General features: G+C 47.6%; 1 protein-coding gene across 2 annotated transcripts in view; it reads left to right on the plus strand.

The window, feature by feature from the left end:
• Window positions 1-13,164, plus strand: part of UGGT1 (UDP-glucose glycoprotein glucosyltransferase 1) — a 131,317-nt gene that overhangs the window by 94,838 nt on the left and 23,315 nt on the right. For both annotated transcript variants that reach the window (XM_088473834.1, XM_088473835.1), the window contains exons 23-28: window positions 217-423; window positions 605-736; window positions 1,247-1,377; window positions 1,563-1,658; window positions 3,707-3,809; window positions 3,908-3,987. In XM_088473834.1, the coding sequence (XP_088329960.1) occupies window positions 217-423; window positions 605-736; window positions 1,247-1,377; window positions 1,563-1,658; window positions 3,707-3,809; window positions 3,908-3,987 (749 nt within the window). The remainder of the gene's footprint in view (window positions 1-216; window positions 424-604; window positions 737-1,246; window positions 1,378-1,562; window positions 1,659-3,706; window positions 3,810-3,907; window positions 3,988-13,164) is intronic.

Genomic DNA, 13,164 nt, shown 5'->3' on the forward strand with positions numbered 1-13,164 from the left:
GGCTGACTTTTTGTAAGACAGGAGGCTCGGTGTAACTTGTATTATGAATCTCTTTTGCAACTGCAATTCTGGAAATAGCCAGGTTCTCACAGGGCATGTTCTACACAACCCTGACCGTATCGGTACTCTAACTTATTTTGCCTCATTCGAAAATCAGTTGCCTTTAAATAAAAAGAATCCTCATAATCAATATTTTTGACATATCCCCCATCCTAGAAATCTAGCAACAATGTGAGAATTGGCATGATTAACAATCCCAGCGAGGATCCATCAACTGAGGGCACACGTATTGGCAGGGCCATCTGGTCCGCTCTCCAAACCCAGAACTCCAATAATGCCAAGAACTTCATTACCAAAATCATTAAAGAGGAAAATGCTCGAGCCCTGGAGGCCGGACAGGCCATCACAGAGTTTGCTGTCGGGGTACGTTTTAAAGTGCTATTTTTGGTGAATTTAAAACAAATTGTTATGTTTGTAGCTTCCATCTTCTGCTGAGCACCATTTAGGTCAACAACTGGAATGCAGAGCTGCCCTACCCATTTCATGGGCTGCAGGAATATTGCATATTATAGGTTATAATTACATTTGAAAATATTCCTTCTAGGGAATGGACGTTGGACTTTTCAGTGAAGCTTTTGACTCTCAGAAAGTTGACTTTATATTGTCCCATGCTGCATACTGCCGGGATGTTCTAAAGCTGAAGAAAGGGGAACGTGTCATTATTGGAAATGGAAGGGTGAGTATCTATGTATGATAAGTGCCAAACACTCATATTATTTATGCAGATGATTTAAGACCTCTTTTTATCATTGTGTCTATTAGAGTAACAAATGCAGTTTATAGATGTTCTTCACATAGGCTAGAGGAGCACAGTGATAGGTGCACTTTGAAGACAGCGTATAATACAGAGGTAGCCAAGCCTGGTCCTGAGGGACTGCTAACCGTGCAGGTTTTCCAAATCTCCTAGCTGGTGTAATCATTACTAAACAACACATTTTAAAAGTTCTACCGATGGTATTGAAAAACCTGAACTGCTAGGGATCATTGAGGACAGATCGTTACGGTATAGATGTGAGAAGGAACTTACTTTATTTAGTAGTGTAAATAACCAGACAGAAATTTCCTGAAAGCAAAAAGCAAATATTTGGGTTTTTACCTTGAACTACCCTTTAAAAGGAATCTGCATTAATCGATCACTGAGTGACATCTTACTTATACATTTCTGTCCCTACTTTATTGGCTATAGATTGTGGGACCCCTGAAGGATGGTGAAGTTTTTAATCAAAACGATTTCCATCTTCTGGAGAACCTTATCCTGAAAACTTCTGCACAGAAGATCAAATCGCACATCCAGAAACTGGGAGTGGAAGAAGATCAGTATGTGCTTAGAATGACTTCTCCTGTTCAATTGTGCTCACTTCTGTCTGTGTCTGTAATAGCAATAATAAGATTGTATTCACATGGCCCCATTAGCAAATGTGACCGCTGAAAAGTAGCAGTCGGGTCACAATATGTTACTTATATTAGTAGTAACAAGCAATATCGTTTTTTTTTTTCTCTAGTGCCAGTGATCTTGTCATGAGGGTGGATTCTCTCTTATCCTCTCAACCCAAAGGTGAAGGGAGGACCGAATATGAGATAACTGACGATCAACACAGGTGAGATGTTATTTGCAAATACAGCCGTAGATCCTATGACAGTAGGAGATGGGTACGGGATGCCATCGCTCAGGATCCCAGCGGACAAAATCCCCATAGGGTAAGCATACCGATACCTGTAGGTAGGTATCCTAACCCTCTCCCTACCCTAGCCATCCCTCCCCGTTGCCTAAACCTAACCTCTCTCCCCCCCCCCATAGTGCCTAACCCTATCCCTCCCCCCATCCACGCTACTTACCTTTGGGATGCTGGTGGTCGGGATGCCAGTACCGGGATTCAGACAGGTGTCGGGGATTTCGGCACCGGTATTCTAAGTACTGGCATCCCCTGCACTGGGGAACCACTGAACCTATCCCAACCACTGAACCTATCCCAACAGTAGGTATTCTCAACTGAGTTCTTAACCTGGTCCATCAGCTGCACCTGACTTCAAGACTGGGAAAAGACAGCTCACATACTTGCATATATGTCCTAAACACCGGATGTGACCTCTAGGTACTCTTTATACTCCATGTGTAACGTCAGATCTCAAACCAGCAGTGAACATTGATCATGTGATCCTCAGTGTTTTACTGCTGGAGAAAGACACATGGGGTGACCCCGACCAGTTTTCCCACAGCTCCCCTGGTGTCAGAGTATGCGCTTATTTGCTCATTTGATTTAGCAGCATAATAACAGTTGGAAGCATAATTGTGAAAAGTAGATTTTAATAATGTTTTGCTCTCCCAATACATACGTTAAGAAGTAATTTGGTGACTGGTATCACCAAGAGAAGGCTGTATCTGTTCTGAAAGAATATAAACCTTGCTTGGACAGCTTAACAAATGAAAAGTTATTCTTGTCCAGTGCAGAACAAAATTGGGAGAAATAGTGAGGCCTCCTGAGATATACAGATGGCGCTGTCTCATACTGGGAACGGCTACAATACACAGTGCTGCTTAAATAAACACTAAGTAAAAATTCCAGCTCTTTATAATATCTTCTCATTTTACATAGGACAAGGCTAAATGACAGTCAATGCGGGATCTCATTTATAGCTGAAGGGGCAGCTGCAGAACTGTAAGGGGTCCAGACATGAGACACCATGGATCTCCTAATTGGGGGAGAGGATGCCTGTTAATAGTTTTCCCCTGGCTTGATATCTGCTTTCTATTGCCTTATCTAAGGCTGGGTACACACCAAAGCGACCGGCAATCGTGCCGATATTCAGGGCGATTTGCTTTCACCCTGGACATTGCATGATTGCTGGTACACACTTGAAAGATTTAATGAAAGACGGAACAATCACAGTTCCATCCTTCATTAACTTGTACAGGCTCACATGCGATATCGTATGATTGACTGTGCAGCACAACCAATCACACGATATCTCATGCGACTGCGGGTACGCGCAAATTGGGCGTACACACTGTACGATATCCCCAATTTGTTGTTCCGATTTGGCCAAATCGGGCCACTATCGTACAGGTGTGTATGCACCCTAATGTTTTGTTATGTGGCACTGTTTAAAGTCACTTAAATGTTAAACAAATGAGCTTTTATTAAACAGCTACAAATCACAAGGATATAGAATATGACATTCTTTATCTGGAAGCCCATTATCCTGAAAGTTTACAAAAAACAGAAAAGGAAAAAGTCCATTTTTTCTGTCATTTCCTGATTTTGTCATAGAGAGAAACATAGTCACCAAATGTTTCTTCTTACAGTCACTGTGAGGAGCTCTGCTAAACATTTCCTAATGAAGAGGAGATGAGCGGTCATCTTTCAGTGGATTTTATTTGATCTTATTCTTGCCTATACATTTTTTATCTAGATTAATGGGAAATTTAACATTTCATTTGGTCTATTCGGGAAATTTAGTATTTTTAAAATTAAAAATGTAAAAAACAAAATTCTATGAACAATGCTATAATTATTTATGTAATCCTTATTCTGATTCCTATTTATTTGTTTAGCTGTGTTTATAGTATTGTGGGTTGTTTTTTTTGTATGCACAGACTATGATTGTATGATGTGTCTTAATCAGCCTTTATATGTTATTTCTCAAGTGTCATTAAAGTGAGACCGAAGGAAGGGATGATGTACTTTGAAGTGGTGGCTATTGTGGATCCGGTGACTAAGGCGGCACAGAGACTGGCACCTTTACTCTTGGTATGTCCACCAGATGAGCGTCAGAGGGGTTTCCAAATAGGACTGTGATCTTGTCTTCTCTCTTGACGATGAACTAATCCCGACTTGTGTCCTTTCAGGTTTTCAATCAAATTGTGAACATGAACTTACGTGTGTTTATGAACTGCCAGCCCAAGTTGTCAGAAATGCCTCTGAAGAGGTAAGAAAAAATGGCTTTAATATGATACGGCTTCATTATATAACGAATAAGAGGCTCTTCTAGACTAGAGAGTAAAGGTTCTTGTACTGTTGTCATCATTGATCTCCATGAAAATTGAGCCCTTGGGTATGCATTGTTGTGCTGGAAGCACCAGAAATAGATCATTGTATTATAGGTGTGTACAGCATTCAAATGTGTACTGAGACTACGATTCACAAAGAGATCAGTGATATCGGTTACTCACTCTGCTCTACCTGACCCCTCCGGCCAGTGGCTCTAGGTGAAGGATGATTTTGCCATCCCTTTCATCATAACATAATGGCCAAGGGGCCCATAAGAACTCTGCCCATTATGCCTATAGAAGGGTTAGAAATAAACACATACCTGTTACATAAATACACTTGAATACATGAAACGCACTCCTTGCTGCCCTTGTGAAAAATATCTTTGATTAAACAAAAAAAGTTCTTCATTTATTGTAGTGCAAATAACCAGTAAATAAGCAAAATAACAGAGACCACAATGCATAGTATAGTACAGAGGCAGCCTGGAGTGCTTGAGCTCTATACTGTGCAGCTAGATGTGTGTGTAGGGAGAGAGGGACAGTATTGCAGGGGTAGGCAGTCTGTGACACTCCAGCTGCTGTGGAACTATACATCCCAGCATGTCCTAATAGCAAAACTATGGCAGGGCATGCTGGGATGTGTAGTTCCACAGCAGCAGGAGTGCCAGATATTGTGTACTTGCTTACCCATGCAGTATTATGTTGCCTCCAAAAAGTAAAGGTTACAATATGTATAAACAAGTGTTTCCTGTATATCTGTTTGGAGGAGCCCAATAATGGAAGTACTGACTTTCCCTAAAGAACTCTACCTCCTGGCATCCGATATTTTGTAGCGGGTCTTCTTATTGCTGCCACTGCTGAGATCGCGAGTCCCGGTTCCGTCTGCCAGTGTTGCTTGGCGACCGGGTGTGACGCCACTTAGTGCCGCCGGGAGCACGGGTCATCTCCAACGCGTTTCGTATCGTGATGGATACTTTGTCAAGGATGTTGTAGCCCTCAATTGGAGTTATATATATATATATATATATATATATATATATATATATATATATATATATATATATATATACTTTATATAGCAATACCACGGGTGCGGCACTCAGGGCTATGTAGAAGAATGAAAACTCCAACACGTATAATAACGTGCAACGTTTCAATCAATTTATGATTTTGGAAACGTTGTACGTTATTATATGTGTTGGAGTTTTCATTCTTCTACATAGCCCTGAGTGCCGCACCCGTGGTATTGCTATTACTGTTGTGCAGTGTGGAGGCACCGGGCGAAGATATGTACATTACATGAGTGCCGGACCACTTTTGGATTATTATATATATTATATATATATATTTTCTTTTTTTTAAAAAGGGGGTTCATTGCGATTGCTCTGCGATATCACACGCACAGAGGAATCCATCACATAGTGATTGACAGGCTGTGAGCGATTGGGGGTGGTGACGGGGTAGTGGTCGGAAAAACGCAGGAGCGTCTGTCCGTTGGAACACCGTTGCCGGGCTTGCAGAAATCAGCCACTGCGATTGCATACGCCACGACGAGACTGCTGGGCAGACCTGGTGTAAATTATGCATGACAGGCCGATATTCATTGATGATACCAATGTGTACGCAAGAGAGCGAGGTAGTATGGATGTGAGAGAGTAGCAGTGGGCCTCTCCATGCTGGCTGAGATGTGGCAGGCCCAATGTGTAGTTAGCCCTTTTTATCATATTTTTATATATAGTGTGTGTATGTATATATATATATATATATATATGTATGTGTGTGTATATATATATATATATATATGTGTGTATGTATATATATATATATATATATATGTGTGTGTATATGTGTATATATATATATATATCCATTTGAACGGCAGCACTCCACGGATTTTTAAATGAAGAAGAGAGTCAGTCCGGGCTCACACTGAAGTCAAGCAACGTTTCAGATTTATTTCAAATCTTTCGTCAAGATTTGAAATAAATCTGAAACGTTGCTTGACTTCAGTGTGAGCCCGGACTGACTCTCTTCTTCATTTAAAAAGCCGTGGAGTGCTGGCGTTCAAATGGATTTATATGTATTCAGCCTGCCTCTGCCTGCTGTCTTCTGGCCTGCGCACCCCGGTCGTTGTAATTGGTAACAGTGAGTGCCGGTCTCCATTACCTTTTTTATATATATATATATATATATATATATATATATATATCTATCTATATCTCTGGTGCCCTCCAAGGGGGACAGCACCCCCAAACTGTATAAATAACAAAAATCATAACTTTATTATGTTGTCCTGAGGAAGGGGTGGATACACCTCGAAACGTCGACTGACCATTAAATACCTCTGGTGAGGGTATTGTATGTACTAAGACTCTGAGTGCCGCCTGATTTTTGTTGTATGTATATATATATATATATATATATATATATATATATATATATATATATATATATAGGGTCCACAGGGGGAGACAATGGGGGACCGGACACCAACAGCAAAGTTTTTCAATCACAGGATGCTCCGGTCCTTCCGAGGAGCCACCCTCTAAATTAAATATACCTGCTCTTGTGAGAGCTGTACAATCTATTTTACAAATAGAGGAGGAAGAACCCGCTCTTAAGAAAAAACAACCACTTTTTAAACGACAAAAGGTAGTTTTACCAGAGTTCCCTCACTCTTACCAGCTATCTGATCACATGAGCGAAGCATGGAATATGCCCGGTAAAAGGTTTCAAATTCCAAAATGTTTAAGTTCCTTTTACCCTCTTCCAGCTACTGATTGCACTAAATGGAAAGTTCCTCCAGCATTGGATTTTCATGTAACACGTCCAGTTAAGATTGCCACCTTACCCATCAATATTGCAACCTCCTTGAAGGAGACTACAGATAGACGTATAGAAGCTTGTCACAAATCCATATATTCTCTTACAGGAGCTATTACTCGTCTGCTAGGGCTATGGCCTGGGTGGCAAGCCATTGAGAGTTGGGCAGAGGCCCTGGAAGAAACATTTCCCCCTGATGCTTCAAGGGAACAGCTGTCCTACATTTCTCACATCAGAGATGCAGCCTCCTACTTGGGTGAAGCAGCTATTGATACGGCTCTCCTGGTTTCCAGGATATCTGCCACTTCGTTAGTGGCCTGCCGTATTGTTTGACTCCGTTCCTGGAAACCAGATTCAGACTCAAAAAGGGCTCTGGAGTCTCTACCTTATTCTTGAGATATCCTATTTGGTCCAGAATTAGAATTCCCACGGAAACGCCCTCTCATTCCTGAGGTGACACCCCCCCCCCAGCAGTTCTTTGCACAAGACCTCCATCGGACCCAACCAAGGCCCTGCTGCTCCAAAAAGCCATCTCTGAAAGTGCATGTCTCTGCTTTGTCTATCTGGTTCCAGCGTAGAATTGTAGATGTTCACACCTTCCTGCAAGGTGTTCTAAGTAAACAACTTCCCTTTGTCCCTCCTGTGGCTCCGAGGGATTTGTCAATGGTGCTACAAACACTTTAAGATCCTCCATTCGAACCCCTGGAATCGGTGGATGTTAAATGGCTCACTGCGAAGACTCTGTTTCTTCTGGCTTTAGCATCTGCCCGTAGGGTATTGGATTTTAGGGGTGCTTTCATGTCGCTCCCCCTTTTTAATATTTCATCAGGACAGGGTTGTTCTTCAAACACATTCAGGCTTCCTTGCCAAGGTGGTTTCTTGTTTCCACCTAAATGAGGAAATTGTGGTTCCAGCCTTTCAATTACCAGACCTCTCGGCAGGTGAGGCTTCTTTGGATGTGGTTGTGCTTTAAAGATCTACGTGGACCGTACTACTCCCATCAGAAAATTGGACTACCTCTTTGTCCTATATGGATTCCACAAGAAGGGATGGCCAGCTAACAAACAGACTCTGGCCAGATGGATTCGCATGACTATCTCACAGGCTTACACGCAAGCTGGCCTTCCTGTGCCGACTACAGTATCTGCTTATTTTACTCGCTCTGTGGGGGTCCCTTGTGGGCAGCCCAGCGTGGCGCCTCTGCTGAATAGCTATGCAAGGCTGCCACGTCGTCTTCTGTCCTGGCTTCTAAGGTTTTCTTTTCTTGGTCACTTATTTCCTTCTCTGTGTGAGAGTGTGATTCTTCAGTGTGCCAGTCTTCCTTCTCTCCTATCCTGCTTTTTGCCTTGGGCTTGTTAACAAATCTGGGTTGCTCTAAGGCTGTGGTCGGGGTATAGGGGGCAGGACCGGAGCATCTTGGGAATGAAAAGCTTTGCTGTTGGTGTCTGGTCCTCCAGGTCCCACCTACACCCCATTGTCTCCCTTGTGGACTTCGAAGAAAGAGTTAACAAGGGTATGTTTTACCATAACATATATTTCTACTTCAGGGTCCATAGGGTATCCACAGGATACCTTGGGGTATAGGTGTGACGTCAGTCGCAGGGCACCAAAGAGTTAAGCTTTCAGCCTCCCAGGATGCACTAGGTCCCCCTCCTATACCCCGCCCCCGGGCCAAGGCACCTCAGTTTAGTTTGGTGCCCGGCCGGAGTCGGGTGCACCTGTTGGAGTGGGGGCTAGAAGAGCCCCTGAAGCTTTTTCTTCATGCAGCTGTGGCTGCACATCTGGATGAACAGCATGGACAGTCAGTCCTGACGTCCATGCTGTCTTCCCTACACCCCGCCGGTACCAGAACGCCGGTACTGATCCGGGGATGCTGGTGGGCGTCTGGGGTCACAGCTAGCGGTGACCCCAGATGCTCCGGACCATGGCCGGATTCAAGGGGGACAGAGGTAAGCAGCGGGGTCCCGCGGTGGGTCCCCGCTGATCACATGGTCCTAAGTCCCCAGGCAGGGGGCTCCCTGGGGACTGGCTGCAGCGTGGAGCCAGGCGACCAACCTGCGCTTCCACTACCCCCTGGGACAGCGGACCGCAGCAGAGCGGTAGCGCTGCGGCGTCCCAGGGGTTAAATGCATGCCAGGGGAGCGCGCCTTCCCTGTCTCACAGCCGGCGCCTCCCCCGCTGCACACAGCCCTCTCTGCACTGTGCTGACTGGTCCTGTGTCAGCGCTCCTCCCCCAGGCCAGCTTCTCTCTGCTCCTCGGCGGCCATCTTCTCTGCAACGCATGGTGAACGCTGCTGGAAGTCTGGAAGGAAGCATTGTGGTCTGGGTCCCCCCGCATACCTCTCCTCCGCTGTGGCTCAGGTCTGTGTATGCAGCGCTGTGTCCTACCAGGCCCTGTGTCTGTGTAGTTGAGTGATCAGCGCTGTTAGTGCAGGAATTGTTATTTCTCTGCATTGTATGTGACTGTGCTAGCGCTGCCTGTAACTTTTCTTCTCTAAACTGTCAGCTTTATTACTGTCCCTGTTCTTTCTGCTAAAGCCCTTGCGGTGCGGTGCTGCAGGGTGGTCTCTCGCCTATTTAATACTTAATTGGTGAGAGAGGTCACATACGTGGTGCCATCATGTCTGAAAGTGATTTTCCCCTCCGGCTACAGTGTACCACGTGCAAAGTACCGTTAGCGGAGGGGGAGGGTAGCGCGGAGGGCCTTTGCCGGCAGTGTTTGTCCATGGCGCGGCCTATTACGGTTACAGCACCGGTACAGGAGCCGCCCTGGGCTTGTTTCGCTCAGGCGTTAACAGCTTTAGTGGGCCAGTTAGCTCCGCAGCCCGCGTTTACTCCGATGGGTTTGTCCCAGCAGTCTGTGGTGTCGTCACCCATGCAGGGGTTCCCACGACAATTGGTGGTACCCCACAGTCTCCCTATTTCCCCGCTCCCGGGTTCTCAGGAGCCAGCGTGGGTTAACTCCCTGACGAGTTCTGTACAGCACTTGTCGGATGTGTTGCAAGGGGAGTCTGTGATGCGGCCTCATAAAAGGCCGGTGGCGTCTCTGTCCGCTCCTTATGAGGATGACGAAGGGACGTCTGATGATGGGGAGATTCTGGATCCTTACGATCAGGAACCTTTCCATACTAAGGACGCTGATGCTAAGTCTAAAGTATATATTCCTGGACTTATTCGGGCGGTCCGCACAGCCTTGGTGATTGAGGACGAAGTTCCCCCAGCGGCTAAATCTAAGTATGCCTTTTTCAAAGATGTGAAGGGCGATGCCACAGTCTTTCCTCTTTCGGGTCAGTTGGTGGACCATTTAGAGGAGGCGTGGAAACAACCTGGCAAAAGATACCAGCCGCAGAGACGCCTGGCGGTGGCTTACCCGTTCGCGGATAATTATTTTGCTAAGTGTGAATCCCCTCCACAGGTGGATTCTCACGTGACCCGTCTTGTCCGTAGTGCCACATTGCCGATGCCATCCATGTCCTCCCTTAAGGATGCTACGGACCGCAAGGTAGAAATCTGCCTGAAGTCCGCTTATTCCCTTGCAGGGGGGGCAGCACGGCCGGCTATGGCCATTTGCTGGGTTGCCAGAGCGATGGAGCGCTGGGCGGATTCATTAGAGGCTTCTTTTGAATCCGACTGTCCGGCCGAACAGGCGGAGTTGATTGGCAATCTCCGTGATTCGGCCACCTACATCAACGAGGCGGCTCTAGACATTAGTACTCTGGTGTCTAGAATTTCTTCAGCAGCGGTAGCTGCTCGTCGCACCTTGTGGCTGCGATCCTGGAAGGCGGACGCAGATCCAAGAAAGGTCTGGAAGCGTTGCCGTTTACCGGAGAAGTTCTCTTCGGTCCGGATCTGGATAAGATTGTGGCCACGCTGGCGGCAGCCAAATCTGCTTGTCTCCCGTCGGCCGCTGCTCCTTCTGGTTCTGGACCATCGTCCTTTCGGTCATCTAGGGCCCAGGGCAGGCCCAAACCACAGTCGTTTCCTCGACAGGCTGGCCCTAAGAAATCGGTCAAGCCCCGGAAACAGGCATGGAGTACCAGACGTCCGGCCCCCAAGCCAGATGACAAGCCTGCGGCCTGACGGTCCGGGTCTCCCCTTGGGGGATCCCAGGGTGGGAGGCCGCCTGCTGCAGTTCTCCCGGTGTTGGTCGTTCACTACGACAGACACTTGGGTTCTGGAGGTGGTCTCTCACGGGTACGCCCTCTCCTTCCGGCACAGACCCCCGGCTCGATTCTTCACCACGGGTCTACCATCAGACCGGAACAAGGCTACGGAGCTGCGGAAGGTATTGCACACTATGCTCCAGGCTGGAGTTATAGTGCCTGTTCCATTCTCCCAGAGGGGCCAGGGTTTCTATTCAAATCTATTTTTGGTACAGAAACCCAATGGGTCATATCGTCCGATTCTCAACCTCAAAGCACTCAACAAGTCTTTGCGGGTCCCGAAGTTTCGGATGGAGACCCTACGGTCCATCATTCTGGCGCTGGAACCTGGGGACTACATGGTGTCATTGGACATACAGGACGCTATGGCGGTCATGGCGGCTTCTCTGCGGCTGCAAGGAGTCCGCATGTTGTCGTACTTGGACGACCTGTTATTGGTGGCAGGATCTCCAGAGCTCCTGTTACACCACTTGGACCTGACCATTGCACTGCTGCAATGGCACGGCTGGCTAATCAACTGGCAGAAGTCCACTCTAATCCCGTCTCGGAGGATTCTGCATCTTGGAGCCTTATTGGACTCGGGACAGCAAAGGATCTTCGTGACGGAGGACAAGATCTCTGCTTTACAGTCAAGGGTGCGCAGTTGTCTGCACAGCCGCCGGGTGTCCTTACACTCGGCGATGAGGTTACTGGGCTCCATGGTGTCGGTGTTCGACATGGTGGAATACGCCCAGTTTCACTCCAGACCTCTGCAGCACCTGATCCTGTCCAAGTGGAACGGGCTGCCTCAGTCTCTGAAGTTCCAGACGATTGTGCTCACCCCGAGTTCGCCTGTCCCTTGCGTGGTGGTTAAAGACGACCCACCTCAACAAGGGACGTCCGTTCTGGGTTCCAAATTGGGTCCTGTTGACAACGGACGCCAGTCTTCGGGGCTGGGGAGCAGTTTCGGGTCCACACTTGTTCCAGGCCAGGTGGACACCGACAGAAGCAGAGCTTCCAATAAATATCTTGGAACTCCGTGCGGTCTTCAATGCTCTCCTGCAGGCACAGCGGTTTCTCCAGGGTCACCCGGTGCAGGTCCAGTCGGACAATGCTACCACCGTGGCCTACATAAACAGGCAAGGAGGAACTCGCAGTCGGGCGGCTCTCGTAGAGGTCTCTCGGATCCTGGTTTGGGCGGAGCGCAATCTTCCGGCCATATCAGCGGTCTTCATCCCGGGAGTGCTAAATTGGGAGGCGGACTTTCTAAGTCGCCAGGACGTTCATCCAGGGGAATGGTCCCTGCACCCGGACGTTTTTCAACTACTGGTGGACAGGTGGGGTCTTCCAGAAATCGACCTCATGGCGTCCCGGCACAACAACAAGTTGCCGGTGTACGGGTCTCGCACAAGAGACGAAGGGGCGTCTCTGGTGGATGCTCTGTCCGTCCGGTGGACGTTCAGGTTCGCATACCTGTTCCCTCCGGTCTCCCTTCTTCCACGGGTAATCCGGAAATTCAAACAGGAAGGAGGGACGCTCCTGTTGATAGCTCCCGCGTGGCCCAGACGGCACTGGTTCTCAGACCTTCAGGGTCTGTCCGTGGACAGTCCTCTGCGGTTGCCGCTACGACCGGACCTTCTGTCTCAGGGTCCTTGTCTTCACCCGGACCTGACTCGGCTGTCTTTGGCGGCGTGGCTGTTGAGACGGCCATGCTGAGGTCCTGGGGGTTTTCCAGCTCTGTGGTGCGTACCATGTTACGAGCTCGGAAACCGTCTTCCGCGAGGATATACCATCGCGTGTGGCATACGTTCTTCCAGTGGTGTCGACCGAGAGGTTATGCACCGCGGGAGTTTCGTCTGTCTCGGATTCTCGCCTTCCTGCAAGCGGGACTAGATCATGGGCTTCGCCTTGCTTCTTTGAAGGTACAGGTTTCGGCCCTATCTGTCTGGTTTCACCGTAGGATTGCTACAATCCCGGATGTGCGCACCTTTATGCAAAGTGTTCTCCGTATTCAGCCGCCCTTTGTTCCACCTGTGGCGCCTTGGGATTTGGCTGTGGTCCTGAGGGCTCTCCAAGGACCGCCGTTTGAACCACTGGGCTCAAGTGGATATTAAATGGCTAACAGCTAAGACTGTTTTCCTTCTGGCC

Source organism: Taudactylus pleione, unplaced genomic scaffold (assembly GCF_031769625.1).
Source record: "Taudactylus pleione unplaced genomic scaffold, aTauple2 ptg000142l, whole genome shotgun sequence".
Taxonomy (NCBI): Eukaryota; Metazoa; Chordata; class Amphibia; order Anura; family Myobatrachidae; genus Taudactylus; species Taudactylus pleione.